At 40.2% G+C, this 20,338-nt stretch overlaps 1 protein-coding gene across 1 annotated transcript in view; it reads left to right on the top strand.

Annotated features, from left to right (window-relative positions):
- LOC123662439 (transcription termination factor 2) overlaps nt 1-19,812 on the top strand; it is a 29,965-nt gene extending 10,153 nt beyond the window's left edge. The window contains exons 7-20 of the mRNA XM_045597281.1: nt 2,849-3,052; nt 3,338-3,467; nt 4,337-4,456; nt 5,263-5,463; nt 5,863-5,976; nt 6,473-6,672; nt 7,593-7,802; nt 8,251-8,442; nt 10,046-10,184; nt 10,864-11,054; nt 11,827-12,004; nt 13,212-13,375; nt 14,531-14,688; nt 18,879-19,812. Coding sequence (XP_045453237.1) covers nt 2,849-3,052; nt 3,338-3,467; nt 4,337-4,456; nt 5,263-5,463; nt 5,863-5,976; nt 6,473-6,672; nt 7,593-7,802; nt 8,251-8,442; nt 10,046-10,184; nt 10,864-11,054; nt 11,827-12,004; nt 13,212-13,375; nt 14,531-14,688; nt 18,879-19,044 — 2,367 coding nt within the window. The 3' untranslated portion in view covers nt 19,045-19,812. The remainder of the gene's footprint in view (nt 1-2,848; nt 3,053-3,337; nt 3,468-4,336; nt 4,457-5,262; nt 5,464-5,862; nt 5,977-6,472; nt 6,673-7,592; nt 7,803-8,250; nt 8,443-10,045; nt 10,185-10,863; nt 11,055-11,826; nt 12,005-13,211; nt 13,376-14,530; nt 14,689-18,878) is intronic.
- The last annotated feature ends 526 nt before the right edge of the window (nt 19,813-20,338 follow it).

Below are 20,338 nucleotides of genomic sequence, written 5' to 3'. Positions count from 1 at the left end.
ATTCATTTACATCAACTAAATGTTTATCAACATAAGTACATGTACGCGTCCTATTAGCACTAGAGAGTACGTCCGTCGCTGCCGCGAGCTCGAAGCAAAGAGAGCGATGCTACCGCATGATGCGACGTGGCGCACGCGGCGTTATTGCCCCGCCCTCCGCGCTCCGTCGCACGACGTCACTGAGTAGAGGAGCCGGGTCGTGGGAAAGTTTCTAACACCAGTTAGTGTAATGCTTCAGCCTGTAATATCCTTCCTCTTTCCCCATGTAGGAGAAAGATCAGAGCTGAATCCGCCACACTGCTCCAATGCGGGTTGGCGGATATATTCCCAACTATGAGTAACGATATCAAGTGTACGTGATAACAACCAGGAACTCCGAGGCACGGTGGGGAGACTCACAAGGTGCAGTCCAAACACCCAGACCACGGCAAACATATGTATGGCCAATACAAATGTTTGTAAATTAAATAGCTAAGGCGATTATCAGAATCCCTACTTCATTACTAATATTATAAATGTGAATGTAAGTTTGTTTGTTACGCTTTCACGCGAAAACTACTTAATCGATCATCGTGAATTTTTTACACATATTTTTGGAAGTATTAGAAGTAACATAGGATACTTTTTTATTAAAAAAAATTCAATGCGAGCGAAGCCGCGGGTAAAAGCTAGTCTGTCTATATTTTTGAACAGCGTGACCTTTTTAACATCTCGAATAATAATGAATGCTTAAAAATAATTACGTACCTGTTTTTATAAAATTTTATCGATGTGTCAAATCTGAGTTAATTATTGATTAACTAAATTTGTAATGTTATTTTAATTTACTGAGGTAGGGCACAGCAGGAATTTCCTGCTCAAAATATGGAGCAGCCCGACTGGGGTAGTACCTCGACCTTACAGAAGATCACAGCAAAATAATACTGTTTTCAAGCAGTATTGTGTTCCTGTTGGTGAGTAAGGTGACCAGAGCTCCTGGTGGGATTGGGGATTGGGTCGGCAACGCGCTTGCGAAGATTTTGGTGTTGCAGGTGTCTATAAGCTACGGTAATCGCTTACCAGCAGGTAAGCCGTACGCTTGTTTGCCGAATTAGTGACATTAAAAAAAAATTTAAACGAATATATAATTATAAATAAGAATAATAATTATTGCTTTAAGAAATTAATACATGTAATTACTAAGCTATATATCATAACGATTAATTTTACGAGTAACTACGACATAACCGTTGGGCGACTATTGAATACTCGATAACACTAAACATGTATGCGGTTAATTCCTAATTTAACCCGTCGCCTGATAATTGGTTTAATATCATACATTATAAATTAAATTAGCTTAATCAACCTTGCTCCATCTAACCCGTCTCCTACATTGAAAAGAGGCGAATTCTATTCAGTTCAGTTACGGCTATAGTAGAAGATCCTAAAGAACTACATTGAGGAGTTGTCCATTAAATACATTAGCAAATAGGGTGGAGGGAACCCCTCACCACACCAACATTGCTTAGCGTGACGAGATGTGACAAGGAGATTTTTTATATATCTTCAAAATAAAAAATAAATAAATACATCAACTATTAATCTATATCTTATTTTTAATTATCAAATTATTTATGATGAGAATTCTGAGAGTGTACTTTTGGGTGGATTTAAATTAATTAAAATAAATTAATTTGGACCAAATAAAAATAATTTTAGATAATACTGTAGTATTAAATGCGCGACATCGAATAAAAAACCAGTTTTAAATGAAGTAATTGAGTTGAGGGTAGATTTAAAAAAAGATTAACAGTCGAATATAATTGAGCGAGGCACGCAAAAATACTTAAATTTTCCACTCTCTTGTTTCTGAGGAAAACAATAAGTAATTACGTGCATTGTGATTTGTAATGTGTTAGATATTTAGTAAAACTGGAAAAATGCCAAAAATCGTGAGTAACTAAATGCGTTGCAATAATTGTCAAAAATATTTTTATTTTTATTTGTGTAACTGTAATTACTTGAAGATATTTGTCCAGACAATTAGTTGAGAAAGTATATATGTAGCTGTGTGGCTACGGCATTAAAGAATATAGCCATCCTCTCTCATCCCGTGTGTGTCGTAAGAGGCGACTAAGGGATAACACAGTTCCACTACCACCTTGGAACTTATAAAGCCGACTTTGAAATACACAGGCCGAATTCTATGTCTATGTATATATATATATATTCTAATGTCTAGCAGTGAACTGCAATAGGCTGAAAATATGATGATGGTGATGGTGATATATGTATAAGAACTTTTAATGTGGGCTCAAAATCAGTTCAGACGAAAATATTGATAAATAATGATAAATATTGATAAATATTGTTTCATAACAACATCTAACATTTTCAATAGCTCTGAAGTAGTAATTCTGTTTTAACTTTGCGTATGCCGTAATGTACTGTTAACATCACACATCTACAAAGAATCTTCTTAGTACAAAAAGTCTGAGGAGTAATCCTGACGCTGATTTACAGAACGATTGGATCTATTGAATTCGCTTCACCCTGTAATATCCCACTGCTGGGCATAGGCCTCTATCCCCGTGTAGGATCAGAGCTTAATCCACCACGCTGCTCCAATGCGTGTTGGCGGATATATTCTCTACTATTAGTAACGATCGCTATCAGGTGTACATGATAACGACAGAGACCGACGGCCAAACGTGCTCTCTGAGGCACGGTAGGGAGACCTACAAGGACCGCACAAAGACCTAGACCATGGCAAACATTTGTATGGCTAGGACAAATGTTTGTCATGTGCGGGGATCGAACCAGCAACCGCCAGCGCAAAAGCGAATTATTCTATGAATTTTTTTAGACAAAAGATGAGAAGAAATCGCCCAATACAAAGAAGTCTCCTAATCTGAAAACCGAAGACACGAAGAAACAAATCGGCAGTGATATAAAGCAATACCTCCTGCCTCCGAGCTATCCCAATCAGGTTGTGTATGTCAAGAAACATGTCAGAGAGAATGAGCTCAACAAACTCAACGGGCTCAGGGAAGATTTGCAGAACATCAGGGTAAGTCAACAGAAAAAAAAATCTCGAATAATAAGTTATTTTTTTTTTACTCTGACCTATGTTGGGAAAATCTGAAAGTTATTTGAAGTCTAAAATAGAAGTAAATAGAAAAGAGATTAATAATTTTAGGGCTAAAATTTATTTTAATATTGTCTATTTTTATTTTGTTATAGTACCCATATTTTATGTAACACGTAAACATTTTTAATCTGTCGAATTGTTGAAAAGATGTGAATATTGTCTTTGTATATTTTTTACTTTCTTGTATATTTTCTGGCATATCAGTATTTGCTGGAAAATATGGACGTGGGTACTTTACCGGATGGGGGGGTGAAGCTTATTGAGCGGCTCACGGCGCTAGAGGGGGAAGTGCGTCGCCAGGGGGACAAGGTTGCAGCCATGGTTGTTGAGCCGGGTGAGTCTCTCTCTCTCTCTACGTAGAAGAAGGATCAGAGCTTAATCCACCACGCTGCTTCACTGCGGTTTGGCGGATAAATTCCCTACTATGGGTAATGATTGCTATCAGGTGTATATGATAACAACCGAAACGGTCTCCGAGGGACGGTGGAGTGATCGCAAAGATATACATCAAAACTGGAAAAAAAAATTTGCACAAATACAAAAACGAGCGGGAATCGAATCCGAAATCGTCGGTGTTCGCGTACACGGCATACGCATCGCTACACCAGAGCCAAGTCGAGTATCTATATATGTATAATAAAACTGTGGCTGGCTTATATATAAAAATGTATAAAGGATCTTCATAGGGCCAATAGAAGCCGAAAACCTTCGATTTTTAATGTCACGTGTCCTCTCTTCCCGTGGGTGTCGTAAGAGGCGACTAAGGGATAACACAGTTCCACTACCACCTCGGAACTTATAAAGCTGACCGATGGCGGAATAACCATACAACTGCTGGCTTTAAAATACACAGGCTAAAGACGGGCAGCAGCGTCTTCGGTGCGACAAAGCCAGCCCTGCGGTCATCAACCCGCCTGCCCAGCGTGGTGACTATGGGCAACACACATGAGTCCACGCCATTTTCGGCGCAACCTTGTGGAGGCCTATGTCCAGCAGTGGACTGCGATAGGCTGAAATGATGATGATGATGATGATGAATGATGTGTCCTCGGAATTTATCGTAGTGTATATTTCTTTACAAGCAAAGCTGCAAGGAAAATTAATATTAAATAAAGAAGAAGTAATCGGCGCTTAAGTATTGAGTTCCATTGTGGTGAAATATGATAACTGTATTTTATATTTAAGTATTCTTTATAACTACAGATGAACCAACAGCAGAAGTTATAGCAAAGGATGGTTTCGAAAGCGAGAACAGGGGTCTCTCATGGGATGATATACAGAAGGCCAGCAATGCTGTCCAGCCGAGGATGTTTGGCAAACAGGGTAAGAAATATTTAATAGTATTTTTAAATAGTCAAGTCGTAGTAGTGAACTGAATGTTAGATTTTTAATTGTCTTTTCTTGTGTCTTCTAGTAGAACTGTAATTGTTTAAAAAATATTAAATGAGTAAGTTTAATTCTAATATGGGGGTGGAGAAATCTGATGGTTGGGGTACAAGCCCACCCCACGTTGTTTCTAGTTACTAAAACCGATCCTACACTAATACCACAAAAATCATACATGATTACTTCGAATCTTCGAATTTCCATAAAAAAAAGAATGATGTCAAATATATCTATGGTTTATTGGCATTTTTAACTAAAGAAAACCCCATTCGAAGGCAAAAAACCGATAACAATCAGTAAAAAGCTCTTTTTTTTCAATAATTTTTTTAATGGATCAAGCAATTTAAAATTTGTGATTTGTAAATGTAATTCATATTTGAGTATTCTCTTGAGATACCATAATAATGTGTGTAAAAACTATGATTCCAATATAAAATATCAAATTAACTTACCCTTACTTGATTACTAAAGTTTAACGTAATCTCACGTCGGGGGCTCACACACCCCACTCACGGTTTCGAAGAGTGTTGTGTGACAATCAACTATTAATTTAAGCTGTTCTCGAACTGACGCTACTTTGAATTGAATTATGATTCAGATCGAGACTTAAAAATATCGCAAGGACACCAAGTTCAAAGTTCGCGTGGAAGCCGATTGGACCCCAGTCGTGCGTCTTAGGGTTGATAGGAGTGAAACTCTGCCCTGCAATAAAATGTTCACCTTAATCCTTTTAAACCTGTCAGCGATGGCGACTCACATGGCGGAGCGCAATCGCATCCTCGAGCGCCTGCGCGACCTGCACTCTGCGCTGGACAGCCGGCCGCCCGAACACGAGCACGCGGCCCAGCCGCAAGCCGTGCGCAGCGCGCTCATGCCCCACCAGCTGCACGCGCTGGCCTGGCTGCGCTGGAGGGAGGAGCAGCGGCCGCGCGGTGGCGTGCTCGGTGGGTACATGTGGCGTGCTCGGTGGGTACATGTGGCGTGCTCGGTGAGTACATGTGGCGTGCTCGGTGAGTACATGTGGCGTGCTCGGTGGGTACATGTGGCGTGCTCGGTGAGTACATGTGGCGTGCTCGGTGAGTACATGTGGCGTGCTCGGTGAGTACATGTGGCGTGCTCGGTGAGTACATGTGGCGTGCTCGGTGGGTACATGTGGCGTGCTCGGTGGGTACATGTGGCGTGCTCGGTGAGTACATGTGGCGTGCTCGGTGAGTACATGTGGCGTGCTCGGTGGGTACATGTGGCGTGCTCGGTGGGTACATGTGGCGTGCTCGGTGAGTACATGCGGCGTGCTCGGTGGGTACATCCAGCGATATATAACTAATTTTTATCTTATTTTACAGCTGACGACATGGGCCTGGGAAAGACTATTACAATGATATCCCTGATCGTGAGTGACAAGGAGAAAAATCTCGATCACGAGGACGAAGAGGATGAGCCAGAAAGAAATTCGCGATGTAAGTAACCTAAAATGTACTTTAATTGTCAAATCATTATAATTTTTTAAATTTTTCATCCTTAGTGATATAAAAAGGAAAGATTTCTTTGTTCCTTTTTTTTGTTAGTTTGCTTTGCTTGAAACTATCGATAATCGAATCTTTCGGTTTTGAATCGAATCTGAATTGGTCGATTTAAATTTAGTTAGCTCGTTAAGCCATAGCGTCGATTGCTGGTTTTGGGTATCTGCTCTCCATGGACCGAACTAGTGCACCAGAAGATCACAGCTAAATAATACTGTTTTCAAGCAGTATTGTGTTCCTGTTGGTGAGTAAGGTGACCAGAGCTCCTGGGGGGATTGGGGATTGGGTCGGCAACGCGCTTGCGATGCTTCTGGTGTTGCAGGTGTCTATAAGCTACGGCAATCGCTTACCATCAGGTGAGCCGTGCGCTTGTTTGCCGACCTAGTGATATAAAAAAAAAAACCAGACTGGTATATGTGTGTGGTGTGGGCAGTGGTGCCGGGTGGCACGCTGGTGGTGTGCCCCGCGTCGCTGCTGGCGCAGTGGGCGGGCGAGGTGGCGACGCACTGCGCGCCGCACGCGCTGGCCGTGCTGGCGCACCACGGCGCCGCGCGGGCCACGCAGCCACGCCGCCTGGCCGCCGCCGACCTCGTCGTCACCACCTACAACATCCTGCAGCGGGAGAGCGAGAAGGTATGCCCACACTGTGCCCGCGCAGCCGCGCCGCCTGGCCGCCGCCGACCTCGTCGTCACCACCTACAACATCCTGCAGCGGGAGAGCGAGAAGGTATGCCCACACTGTGCCCGCGCAGCCGCGCCGCCTGGCCGCCGCCGACCTCGTCGTCACCACCTACAACATCCTGCAGCGGGAGAGCGAGAAGGTATGCCCACACTGTGCCCGCGCAGCCGCGCCGCCTGGCCGCCGCCGACCTCGTCGTCACCACCTACAACATCCTGCAGCGGGAGAGCGAGAAGGTATGCCCACACTGTGCCCGCGCAGCCGCGCCGCCTGGCCGCCGCCGACCTCGTCGTCACCACCTACAACATCCTGCAGCGGGAGAGCGAGAAGGTATGCCCACACTGTGCCCGCGCAGCCGCGCCGCCTGGCCGCCGCCGACCTCGTCGTCACCACCTACAACATCCTGCAGCGGGAGAGCGAGAAGGTATGCCCACACTGTGCCCGCGCAGCCGCGCCGCCTGGCCGCCGCCGACCTCGTCGTCACCACCTACAACATCCTGCAGCGGGAGAGCGAGAAGGTATGCCCACACTGTGCCCGCGCAGCCGCGCCGCCTGGCCGCCGCCGACCTCGTCGTCACCACCTACAACATCCTGCAGCGGGAGCTCGACTTAGACTCCGATTTCGAATGTTGATCGTAATTCAAATGACACGGGTATTTGTATCATGTAGTAACGGACGCCTTTTTAAAGATCATATGCTTACTTTTAAAAACTATTGCATTTTTGCCACAATTTCAGAAAATTAAAAAAAAAATAGAAATTAAATTCCATTATCCTATTTGTGTATTTAAAAGGTAGTAAAATCTTTAGTCCACACCCAACCTAGATTATGTTTGCTTGTTTTAAACCACACCCTGTATATTGATGTATTAAGGGTGGAGTGCTGACGCGGGTGTTCTGGCGACGAGTGATCCTAGACGAAGCGCACGTGGTGCGCAACTACAAATCTGCCACATCGCAAGCCGTGTGCGCATTACGGGCCTCACGTCGGTGGGCCCTCACAGGGACACCGCTGCACAACAAGGATCTTGATCTCTTCGCGTTGCTCAAGTTCCTGCGATGCTCGCCCTTCGATGACCTCGCCGTGAGTCAAGGATTATTACTTAGTCTTAATCTACTAATATTAAGCGGAACTAATCGTATTGGTTGGTGACTCTTAAAACTGATATACCGACAACTATTTATCAAAAACTCGGAGACGCAACGGTAAATAATTATGCTGTAGCGGTCTTAATAATACTCAAAAAATAAATTTAAATGTTTATGACTTCTGACTGACTACTTGTTCCAAAATTGTCTTCCATAGTCTCGTTTAGTTTTCTGTGTGAAAATATAATAAAACCCAATTAAATCTAAGATATTTGTTCAAAGTAGTGAATACTTCTCATATCACTTGAAAGACTGAAATTTCAACTTTAACATAGACAGCTTCAAATCTATACTCAAACTAACGCGGTCACTATGATTTTTGGATCTCAAATCGACTAAATTTTTTCTGCAGCCCAAAAATATGACATATGAAAAAATTTCAGTTGTGGAAGAAATGGATCGACAACAAGAGCCTGGGCGGGCAGGAGCGCCTCAACACGGTGGTGCGCTGCATCATGCTTCGGCGCACCAAGGCGCAGCTCCAGGAGCGCGGCCAGCTGGCCTGTCTGCCGCCGCGCACCGAGCACAGCACCGACGTCACGCTGCACAAGGACGAGATGAACGTCTACCAGAAGGTCGGTGCCATCTGCTATATACAGCCCACCTAATCCTGAGTGGCTTTAGTAGCCTGCATAGTATATCTGCAACACTAGAAGTAAGCGCCGTGCTGATCCAGCCAAGAATACGCAGTCACGCTTCTCCAAATTTTGCTTAATTTCGTTACTGGGTCTATTACGTTCTATCTTGGCAATGTGAAGAATCACGTCGGGGTCACCAGTTTGGGGGTGCAAGCTTGGGGGTGCAAGCTTGGGGAATGAGGAATAGGGTGTAAAGTTCCTCACCCACTATCGAAAAGGGAAGATCCTCCGACCAGACGGGAGTTGCCTCTGGTGGGCTACTGCCCCTCTAACGGTTGTTGTCTGGTTCTTGTATATATTGTTCAATCGCTCTGATTACTTTAATATCGCGATGTAGGATTCGTCAGTTTTAAGTTGTATGTTGCGAGATGGAAGGTATTGAAATCATGCTTGATCGAACTGTAGATTGACGAAATTTGTTTTTAAACATGTAGGTACCTATATTTTCTCTCTACTGTCCCCGCAGTATGAAATAATAGTCAAAACAAAATTAGCCCTTTAAAACTTGACGATAACAGTCCATGTCACGTAATATCCAACGACTAGCTGTGGAGCAAGGGCTTATGCTTCAATGATTGAACATAATGCTATAGGAAGAATTTAAAGCTATTATAATACGTTTGAGCTCCGCGTCTAACTTCACCTTAGCTCCGGCGCTGCGGGCAGTGCAATCCATGCGCCGTTTCGCAACTTTATAAGTTATTTTCGAACAGGAGTACGTAAAAACGATCTCAACTACAAGATCAACAAACGATACAACTTGCGCTAACCATGCTTAGTTCCGTAGCTTTCACATATTATATTCACATTGCGCACTTGATATTAAACATTTTAGACGTTAAGTTATTGTTATCAACCGGTTTTTAACAAACGATACAATTGATGTTTAATGTATAGATGCTTTAAAAAAATGGATGCTTTAAATAAAATATATTTAAGTAAAAAACATAACATGAAACAAGGCTGTATGGTCTTAGACCTTTGCCTTTACAGTTATTTAAACAAAAACAATGAATTTATGCTTACATTGCTTTGGAGCGAAACGATTAGTGGCCTGTCATTTTTTATTTAAACATCTATTTCTCAGTTGTTAAACATTAGTTGTAACGTTTGTTAAAAAACCGTGTGAACACTTTAAATTAACGTGTGAAATGTTAAAATCATGTGCGAAATGTGAAAATAACACGTGAAAACTACGGAACGGAGCATAAGTAACGTAAGTTGTATCGTTTGTTGATCTTGGAGTCGAGATCGTTTTTATTTTGAAAATAACTTATGAAACGTGAAAATAACCTGTGAAATGTGAAAATAGCGTGTGAAATGTGAAAAAACGCGTGTAAAATGTGAAAATAAGGTGTGAACGCTGCGAAATTCTTCTTCTAACCTTAAAACTTTACCCATGGATATCTCCATAACCATGGGGTTTCGAAGTGTGACAGTGATACCAGGGGTAGCGTTTCCCCCCTTCCCCCCACGGTCCCGAAATTCGGTTTTTCCTAATCTAAAGCTTTACCTACTGATGTAATAAAATTTCGTCCAGTTACTAGTATTCTCGAAGACGCTGTTCGCCCAGTTCTTACACCAGCGCACGGAGAGACTAGCAGATACGCAGGGCTTCTTGTCTAAAGGAAAAAACAGCGAATATGAGAAGATGCATAAGAAGATGGTTGCACTAAAAGGTGAAGGATAGAACTTATTTATCTAATTCTTACTAACTTATACTTATATTGTTCATTATTGTGAATGGTTTTAAAAATTCTTAAATATTATTGACTACCTAGTAAATTAACCTCTGTTATTATAGACACTACGTCAGGCGCTATCTAAATTTTTGTTGTCTTTTAAATATAAATTAAAGAAACGCTTGGACTAGCTAATGTGTAATCATCGGAATAGAATATGTATGTATTTACGTATATAATACGTATGTTTATGTATCTGTCGAAGTGTATTTTTGTATCTTTATATGTATTTTTTAGTATGTAGTATTTTGTATTTTTAAATATATATATGTATAAATTTATCAAATTTGTTATCTTTTATTTTTTCTTTTTTTTGTGTTATTTTTCTTGTTCTTAAGTAAATACGTCTTGCACTGTTTGCCTCGCTGTATAAAGCACTTACTCATGACCATGGGTTGACTGGAAATCTCTTTCAGAGATAAGTCCACCTTTGCTATAAACCTTATTATTATGTTGTTTTTACATGTATTTTATGAGTGCAATAAAGTATAAATGTATAATGTTACATGTATTGTTACCGGCCGACTACAGATTTTAATTTTTCTATTAGTGGAATTATTTGTAACCTTGACAATTTAAATTTAAGATTGTCATTAATCCAATTGAACACTTCAAGGCGTAAAGCCAGTGAAGTCCCACGAGATCCTGGTGCTACTTCTCCGGCTACGGCAAGTGTGCGGTCACTGTGGCCTCATCGCCAGTATGCTGGACCCTGATGACACACCTGTGGACGAGGATCTGGGAAGTCAGGATCTACTGGCCGAGCTCAACAAGCTAACTTTGAACGATCAGCGTTCGCGAAGGAAGGTCGGTGTCATGTATAATGTAACTACTGGATTATAGTCAAATTCAGTAACGAGATTCTTTCAATGTTTTATTGAGAGTCTGACAGAATATTTCATAATTTAAATTGTGTATATCACATAACATAACATGTTTACATAATTTTTTAACTTTATTGTACACCAAAACAAAAATAATACATATCAGTTTGGGTTTAATAAAGTATCATAAGGTACAAACAGCGGCCTTATCGCTGCAATGCGATCTCTTTCAGACAACTTTGGTGCAGAGGAGATGGTAATGTGTCTGTGTAGGTGTACAAATTGTGATATACCATTTAAAGGTAAAAAGAATATAGCCACCCCCACTTGGGTGTCGTTAGAGGCGACTAAGAGATAACACAGTTCCATTACTACATTAGAACTCAAAAAGTCGACCGATGGCGGGATAACCATTCAATTGCTGGCTAACAAATAGACAGGCTGAAGACGAGCAGCAGCGTCTTCGGTGCGACAAAGCCAGCCTTGCGGTCACTAACACGCCTACCCAGCGTAGTGACTATGGGCAAAACACATGAGTTCACGCGAACTTGGGGAGGCCTATGTCCAGCAATGGACTGCGATAGGCTGAAGTAATTTATAGGGAGACAAACATGTAAATGTATTTACACAACACCTATACACATATAAATACACATATACAGACATTTGTATATTTAATGATAAAAGAAACAGTTATTTATTTAAGTAAGGAAATAAGCACTGTGAAAGTGAACGAAATTTTTCTCCGTCCATAGAGTGGGGAAAAGGAGAAAGAGGACGAGCTGGAGCTGGAGCCGGGGGAGGGCAGCACCGCGGCGGAGGCGATCCGCTCCGTGCTGTCGGTCAACAACCCCGTGTTCGAGCTGGCGCGCCCGTCCGCCAAGATCCGCGCCGTGATGGACTGCCTCCGGGAACACGTCTTTCCCAACAAGGGTATACACGACTGGACTTTCTTATCAAACGTTTCCTTGGCACAGCCGAAACTGCACTGGCTAGAGGCTTTTGTGTTGGCGGTCGTGGATTGTCATCATTGTTAAACGTTTGTGTTTTCCGTGTTCTGGTCGTTTGTGCTTGTTTATTGTGTGTATTTTCGAAACCCCCCACACGAGTAAATTAGGATTTAGAGTAATTAGGTTGTAGCTGTTGAGTGTGAGACGTTTATTTATTAATTAAGGATGGCTCCTGGGGTGATTTGCAGATTATGCAGAGACTAATAGTAGAATTAAAATAGAGTGAAGAATATAATCAACCGTTATTATGACATTTGTGGACTACAAGAAAGCCTTTGACTCTATCGATACCTGGGCTGTCCTGGGCGACCATTTCGATGGAGCCTGGAGATGTCTTTAAGACCCGATTAGGGGGTACGAACCATCAATATCAACGGTAAATACATCTCTCGTGTTAGTTTCGTCGGTACAATGTTGTCATAATTGACGAAAAGGAGAGACATTGGAGGAGCTAGGCCAAATACTGGCCTAAATGAGTCCTCCTGACGAGTCGGTCTCTGTATGAATTAATATATACATATATGCGGTATCGGTTGAAGGTGCCTTTCTCGAAGCTGTTCAGTATTATGTCTACCTAGGCTATACTATTCAGGCATAGGCTGAAACATCTTCAAGAACGAAGCCGATAGGTTAATTCACTCGGGCTGGTCGGCGTTTGGCAGGCTTTGCCGTGTCTTCACTTCCAATATGCTTGATTGCAACGGTTCCGCAATGCAGAAGTCTTCAATGGATTCGTCCTGTCTATTTTGACATAAGGTGTCTAGATGTGGACACTGACGAAGGGTCTAGTCCGTAACTTTCATGTCACTCAACGTGCTGTGGAATGGTAGCCCATTCACGCTTGGGGTCTTTCATAAAGATAGGATCAGACAGGTTGTTTGCGAAGACCAAAAGTGAATTAGTTCTCTCACAGTGGACCGACGATCTACGTAAGACAGATCGCTGGATGAGGACTGCGAAAACCGAGAAGTTTGGCGCGAACTTGGGGAGGTATATGTTCAGTAGTGGACTGCGATAGGCTGAAGCGAGCGAAATTATTTTATAGTTGGTGGTGGGGGTGGGGGGGGGGGGGTAGGTGTAGAATGACAGAATACCACGGTCTCACTAATTGTTTATTTTCTCCGGTGCAGGGGAGAAGGCAGTGGTGGTGTCCCAGTGGACGTCGGTGCTGTCACTAGTGGAGCGCGAGCTGAAGAGTGCAAAGGTGCGCTGTGTGACGCTGAGCGGCCGCGTGCCCGTGCCGGCGCGCGCGCCGCTCATCGCCACGCTTAATGACGCGCACTCCGATGTGAGGGTGAGTACAGCACAGCACAGCACAGTACAGCACAGCACAGCACAGTACTGTACAGCACAGCATAGTAGAGTACAACATAGCACAGTACAGTACAGCATAGCACAGCACAGTACAGCACAGCACAGTACTGTACAGCACAGCATAGTATAGTACAACACAGCACAGTACAGTACAGCATAGCACAGCACAGTACAGCACAGCACAGTACAGCACAGCACAGTACTGTACAGCACAGCATAGTACAGCATAGCACAGTACAGCACAACACAGCACAGTACAGTACTGCACAGCACAGTACAGTACAATACAATGACGCTGAGCGGCCGCGTGCCCGTGCCGGCGCACGCGCTACTTATTGTCGCGCTCAATGACGCCCACTGTGACGTGAGGGTGAGTACAGTACAGCACAGTACAGTACAGCACAGCATGATACAGTACAGAACAGAACAGTACAATACGCACACGTACTCGTGAGCTGAAGAGTGTGCAGGTGTACTGCGTTACGCTAAACGGCAATGACGCACGCTCCAACGTAAGGATGAGTACGCCTGTGCGAGCCGACTTTACTTGTAGGGCACTTATGGGCAACTTTAACGGTCTTTTATGATGGCGACTTGGAAAGATGGTGCCCTTCTTCCTATTATAGAGAGTGGAGGAGTGCATATCAGTGTCTCCTTCCCCCTGGTCGCCTCCTGCTGAGTGGGTCAGTGTGGATATCGGCCTCGCCCTGCCGCTCCACGGTCTCCTTCTGTGCTATGACCTCCTCACAGAAGGCGACCGCAGCCCACCAGTACCTCTCGCTGTCGAGCGTACAGTGCACCACGCTCGGCAACGTCAGGTCTTCGCCTATAGCGGCCACCAGGATACATTGCTGGGGCCCCTATGCGGCACGGTCTCTAGTGTAGTGTATTAGTTCATTATAGCGTATTATATTATATTAGCGTATATACATATATCCTAAATGTAAGTATAAATTACGTGAGTAACATATTAATAGAGTAGTCTTACTAAAGCATTCGACATGGTTTGATTTCCATCTCCCATTACAACCATTATACTAGAGTCTGTTGTCGTACCTACTCAAAATATTCGATTGTACCCCAATTTGCACACCACATATTTAATATAGTAGTAATATGGCGGGTATCGTCACAGGTCATGCTACTATCGTTGTGTGCGGGTGGCGTGGGTCTGAACCTGGTGGGAGCCAACCACCTGCTGCTGCTGGACCCGCACTGGAACCCGCAGCTGGAGCAGCAGGCACAAGACCGTATATTCCGTGTCGGGCAGACCAAGCACGTGCACATCTACAGGTCAGTATTAGTACCAACCACCACAACTTTCCCTACTACATCACTAGCACACTATACACATACATACTTTTGCTTAACGAACACGTTTTTTTTTTTTTAAAGTAAATATTCTTTACTCCCGCTTGATTTGGAGAGTACGCTGGTGAATGCGTGACGAGATTACTTCAACATCTGTGCTCGAAGCAAATGATTAATTTTTACGAGTTTTCCTCATACGTGGCGTTGTTTACTTTTGAGACGTGGAATGTTTTCCGTTTCCCTGTAGAAGCAGTTATTAAACGTTTCTGAGAAAAACATTTTGTTATGTCGAAAGAAAATGCTAAAAATATTTTTTCTTAAATAAACTCCCATGCATAATGTGTATGGTGTATGGAAAATCGTCTAGATCAAAACAAAATTTCTTGTGATCTGTAGAAATATGTATGTACGTATGTACCAGTACAGAAATATTTGTAACTCTCCATAAGCTCTCGCTACGAGTATCTTACTCATACCTCAGAAATACAACACTTTTTGAGAGCTTTTTTTTTTATTTTTTGGTTGATTTACTTTCCCAATTCGTCTACTCCAAATTCGGAACAAAATTTATCTGATGTGCCCTACATCGATAATATAATAGGCCTGTTACTGTTGCAGTAATTCAACAAGATATAAAAAACTATGTTTTTACAATCTGTCGAAAGGAAAACAACGGATATATAAAAATCGACGTATGTATAAGACAAGAGTTTTCATTCATATCGAGCGTGCCAACAACAACGTAGGCGATACTGTATCAACAGAAGGCGTGCCAGATTTTTTGCGTATCCGCTTCACAGAGAGAACATTATTTAGTTTCGGACAGCGCGCCAAATATTTATAAGGAATTTAGTGTTTATCTTCAAATAGATACAGTTTATTTTTTATTATTATGACTTATTTAGTTGTTTCAAAATGGTATTTATAATGATAAGAAATAGAAAATTTATTATCTTGATGAAGTTTGCATAGACAAAAGTACATTTTTAAATTATACCTTTATATACTAGCTGTGCCCACGACTTCGTCCGCGTGGATTAGTGACTTTGGATAGCATTTTTTAACCGACTTCAAAAAAAGGAGGAGGTTACTCAATTCGACCGTGTATATGTATATATATATATATGTATATATATATATATATATATATATGTATATATATATATGTATATATGTATATATATATGTATATATGTATGTATGTTTGGAGATAACTCCGTCGTTTATGAACCGATTTCGATAATTCTTTTTTTGTTGGAAAGGAGATATCCTAGGAGAGATCCCTATCGAAAGAAATCAAAAGCGACGTTTGTCATGTGGTCACATTTGATATTTCATCGAGATCTGATTACAACTTTTGGAGTAATCTTTGATAATACGTATTCACTTGACTATTTTTTCATCTACCTACGTTGTATTACTTGTCGATATAATTGAAGTCGGTTTTTCTTCGTTTGCCTGCAAACACAATTATTAGATATATCTTTTGATTTATTTTGGATTATAAACACCGTCGCTAGGGTATAATTACATGTTCAACGTGATTCTTTAAATTGGCATAACTTTTATATTTATGTACCGATTGATATGAAACAAACACTACATGTTAAGTGAAACTTACCACGATATAGTAATGCTACCACAAAATAAAAATAAAACCGCATCTAAATTGGATAAGCAGTTTCTGAGTTTAGCGTGCACAAACATATTACATTTACATTTTTATTATATGTAATGACTTGTTATTGTGTATAGCATAATTATACTTATGATAAACGTATAACGTGAACAATTCTGTACGTTGAAAATATTCGGAAAACAATTCGGTAAATATTTAAGCGAATCCTGCATTTTTTTTGCATATTCTTGTTTTTTTTTCCTGTCTGCGCTTAGCCCGTACTTCGCGCCGGATTTAAACGAATTTTAGTGAAATTTACCGCTTATAAAAAATACATGAACTGTAACTGAGAAATATTTTTTGCTGACAATAATTTTCCAAAAATAGATTCTATATTTAAAAAACTAATCCGTTAATATATATATATATATAACGTTTAATACTTCAAAATCCCGCCAAAATTGTGAATATCGCATTCCTTATTACCCGACTGCCAAGGAAGGGTTATGTTTTTCGCTTGTATGTATTTTGTATGTATGTATATTTGTATGTAATATTCTTTACTACCTCATATTTCCAGAACCACTGAACGGATTTACATAATTGAGGTATCGTTAGGTTCGTCTTAGCTGCCCAAGTGTTCTTAGATAGGTGACATTAAAAAAAATCAAACATGGCGGCTGCGCGAAGCCATTGTAGTTAATGAAAAAAAATTTTTTTTTCTCGAATACTACAATATGGGTATCAAATTGAAGGGCACAATACAAGGATTTTAAAAAGGTATATCATGATTATTTCTTCTACCTACGTTGTGTTAATGGTCCATAACATGTAGGTTACTGAAGTCGGTTTTTTCGTTTGTAAGCAAACACAATTATTGATATTTTATTTGTGTCTAATTTTAGCAAATGTCATACGACCTGTAAAAAGTAAAATTATAAAGATCTTGCCTGAACTTTAGTCAAAATTTTGTTACTTTGGAGTTATGAAAAAAATTGAAAAATCCGTGTATATGTTTAAACATTATTCATTGTTGACATTCAATACGATAGCCTGCAGTAATTAAAAACAGATTTATATCCGTTTACGACTGCCTCATGCCAAATCTCATAAATGAATTTAAATTTAAGCCAGCGTAATATCAAGCAGTCAACGTGGCTTTAAATGCTTGGAAAAAAGGACACGGCCACAAACTAAAAACAAATTTAATTCACACGAGGAAGTAACGAAAATGATTTACGACAATCTCCAAACGAATTAGGACGCATTAAATATATTTATATAATAAAAATCTGCCGTTGTGTGTGCGTCACGGATTTTTTTGGATAATTTTTTAATTTAGCCTTCTAAGCTTTATGTAAAGTTATTGTAAAGTTCGCAGAGTTATAAAATATATAAATTTTTAAAATAAACGTAGCCTAAGTTATTTCTTACTACTTTAGCTATCTACCAGCGAAAGTCTTGTCAAAATCGCCCCAGCCGTTTCAGAGATTAGCCGGAACAAACAGACAGACAGACAAAAATTGTAAATATGTTTATTTTGGTACATGTACCGTGTATAGATCCATATGCATTTAGTAAAAAGCGGTTATTTTATCATTACAAACTGACACTCCAATTAAAAAAAAATTTATACCTACTTGGGTACAGCAGTAAATATCTTTCTCGGAATCTGAAGACCTCACAGACCTTACAGAAAATCTATGGTGTGAGCTCCTGAGATTGCGCTATGTTCACAGCGGGTGTGAGGTCGGCAAGGGTCTTGTGATGCTCTAAATAACCGTGCAGACTGTGGACTGTATGTGCTTGTTTGCCACCACAAAGTATCCTAATTTAGTCACACAAAGTTACGAATCTCAGCTAGTATATTAATACATCGATAATCATCATATTCCCTAGAACCGGCAAATAGTGCGAAGTGTGACGTCACCAACGGTCATATAAAAAGTCATTGAGCGCACGGGCGCTGCCAAAGATTCCTCGTATATAGCGAAATGTTATCGCGACCAAATATTCGGGGAATTTCTTGGCGTCTTCATTTCGGCTACTAGCAAACTCGTCTTAATTTGTCTGGTGAATTTCTGCAAAACGATATTTTAATTCGTTTATTTATATCAAAATATTATTCAGATTTTTATTACGATGTTTAACGAACTTGAGTTGACACGTTTTGGTATTTGTGTTTCAATTTTTTTTTTTTTGTTACATTGGGTTGTTTAGTCATTTGGGTCAATACAAATTTTTTATTAATGTTGTTATACTTATATGACATTACTTTGGATTTATTAAAACGAAAACATAAAAAGAAAACCTTTTATTTATTAGCAAAGAGTTTCGACCAACATCTTAAGAAGCGCTAGCTAGCTTTTAACATAGAGCAACTGGAGACACAAAAGTATTTCAAAATATGTGAAAAGTAGGAATTAAATATATAATAATAATTAAAAAAAAATTACCAAATACATATAACAATTACAATTTAAAAATACTATAATGAATAACTGTTTAACACTTAACTATATTACCTTTAAAAAAAATAATATTTTTTGCACAGATTTACATGTCTGGACACAGTCGAGCAGTCAATCAGACAGCTTCAGAAGGCAAAGCTGGAGCTAGCGGAAAACGTGCTAACGGGGGCAAAGAATACAAACGCCTCGAAACTCACCATCGAAGATCTGAAGTTACTCTTCAATATGGGCACCAATCCCTCCTCGTAATATAGATAATACCAATGTTAATAGAAAACTACCATAGTCTATGTAATATGCTGAATCGACATTTAATATGACGTCACAACTATGTAAAGTTTAAAAAAGTTTGGCAGTTAAATACGTGAAGGCAATTCTTACTATAACCTGTTTTTAAATTTGTAGTATAGTCTATTCGCATTAAGAAAATAGTCCAATATCGACGTCACTTAGCTTAGCCACGCCCCTTGACCAAAAAAATGTAATAAATTGCAAAGTCTGTCTGACTGTTGTACTTTAATTGGTCAATTTGAACCCAAGTTCTTATTAACTACGATTTAAATGGTGCGACAGCGTTGACTTACTTTTTTCTTAACGCGATTATTTTATCGACGGAGAATATTTTTTGGTTTTAATTGTACTTTGAAAGAACAAATTAAATTGAATATTACTTTTTTTTATTATGTACGTTTTTTCGACAGGTTATTATTCTTTTAGGACTTGAGAAGTTTCAAATAATTTTAGAAGTATTTTGTGTTTGACTAAACCCTTAAGGCAATTTGCAAAAATATTTTTAAGTCAACTTTTTTTCTTACTTGACAGGAGGACAAAAAATTTTGAAACAGATTTGAATAATATTTCTTCGTATTATTTTAAATTTAGGAGGTTCCTGTTATATCGATTTTAATGATTAACAATTAATGATGTGATCAATAATTATAGTAGATATAGATTAGTTATGTAAACGTTTTATTGAATTTTGTATACTTTTTATAAATAAATGATTATTTGTTTATATGTATTGTATTTTATTTATTGTTTTGCTTCAAACTCAACCAAGTTACTACTACATCTCGTAGCCTACTCTCATGATATCATACCCTTTCCTAACTCAGTATGAGAATTTGGTCTGCATTTGTCCATGTTTTTATTAGGGTTGTGATTTTTTAATTGGATTATTTAATTTACGATTTCACGATTAGCCGTCGGTCCCGGTTGTTATCATAAATACCTGATAGCTATCGTAACTCATAGTAGGAAACATATCCGACAACCCGCACTGGAGCAGCGTGGTGGATTAAGCTCCAATCCTTCTCCAACATGGAGGTAGAAGCCTATGCCCAATTGTGGGATGTTACAGGCTGAATCGTATCAGTCTTTTGTAAGGTCGAGGTAATTCCCCAGTCGGGCTGCTCCAGATTTTGAGCAGGAAATTTCTTGCTGTGCCCTACCTCAGTTAATGTGTCCATTTCTGTATAATAATTGTTTATTTTTAGAATAATTGAATATTTAAAGGATGTGTATTACTATAGTACATATTATT

This window comes from Melitaea cinxia, chromosome 18, assembly GCF_905220565.1.
Source record: "Melitaea cinxia chromosome 18, ilMelCinx1.1, whole genome shotgun sequence".
NCBI lineage: Eukaryota > Metazoa > Arthropoda > Insecta > Lepidoptera > Nymphalidae > Melitaea > Melitaea cinxia.
Note: the sequence above shows the minus strand (reverse complement) of the source record. Positions and strands in the feature narration are given on the sequence as shown.